We start from the raw sequence: 883 nt of genomic DNA, 5'->3' as shown, positions 1-883 counted from the left end.
AGTTACATTTACTTGCTCTTGAGTAAAATTGAGAGTGACTTCTATGGAAGAGAATTAGGGCCTTTAATCTCAGAATTGTGACTTTAATTGTGTAATTCCCACTTCGACCACTTCTAACTGTAACCATAGTAGGAGTGGTAGATGGATTAACCAGTGTTTATAGTGTTCATTCACTCATTTGACTGTGTTCACAACAAAACAGGTTTGATGCTAATCAGCATCATTAGTCCAAAAGGGGGTAAAAATATATTTTCACTCCAGCAGAGTTTCTGCTTATTCAAAAGTTAATAAGCAGAAACTAGAGATACGTTAATTAACTAATTAATTAATTAATCATCCAGAGTTCAGAATCAGGCCAATACTGAAAAATCTTTTTTTTGTTTTAATTTCCTAACTTTTGTTGGATTCAAAACTACAACAGCTACAGAAGAACATGTTGTCATTKAATCTGATGAGTTAMATYCKTAAAATGATCAAAATGGGTAGAATGCAGCTGTTCAGACTCTATTGCTGTGTCCAGATGTGGAGGCAGCTGAGAGACACAGACTGACTGGGAACCACTGTGATGATGAAGAGGAGGAAGATCCAGCAGCAATCTCCAAACTGATCCAAGAAGACCTGAAGGACCCAGATTATGAAACGCCGCCAAGGTAACGGCTGTGCAAATAAATTAATAGTTTATTCTGATAGTGTTGCAGTTTTATTCTGGTAATACGACTTTAATCTTCTAGTTGAAAATGAATTATAACCTGGCTGTAAATCTTCATCATAGAGTTGACCTGAATTCAAAACCTGTCAAACAAGATGGCCGCCCTGGGCGTGCTGACATCACTCTGAAAACAAATCCAGATTTCCCAAAAATTTTATCTTCAAAAACCAAATA

General features: G+C 36.4%; 1 protein-coding gene across 1 annotated transcript in view; it reads left to right on the top strand.

Annotated features, from left to right (window-relative positions):
- LOC108167184 (uncharacterized) overlaps nt 1–883 on the top strand; it is a 10,367-nt gene that overhangs the window by 1,931 nt on the left and 7,553 nt on the right. The window contains exon 2 of the mRNA XM_017310393.1: nt 521–650. Within this exon, the coding sequence (XP_017165882.1) occupies nt 521–650 (130 nt within the window). The remainder of the gene's footprint in view (nt 1–520; nt 651–883) is intronic.

This window comes from Poecilia reticulata, linkage group LG18 (genome assembly GCF_000633615.1).
Source record: "Poecilia reticulata strain Guanapo linkage group LG18, Guppy_female_1.0+MT, whole genome shotgun sequence".
Lineage (NCBI taxonomy): Eukaryota > Metazoa > Chordata > Actinopteri > Cyprinodontiformes > Poeciliidae > Poecilia > Poecilia reticulata.
Note: the sequence above shows the minus strand (reverse complement) of the source record. Positions and strands in the feature narration are given on the sequence as shown.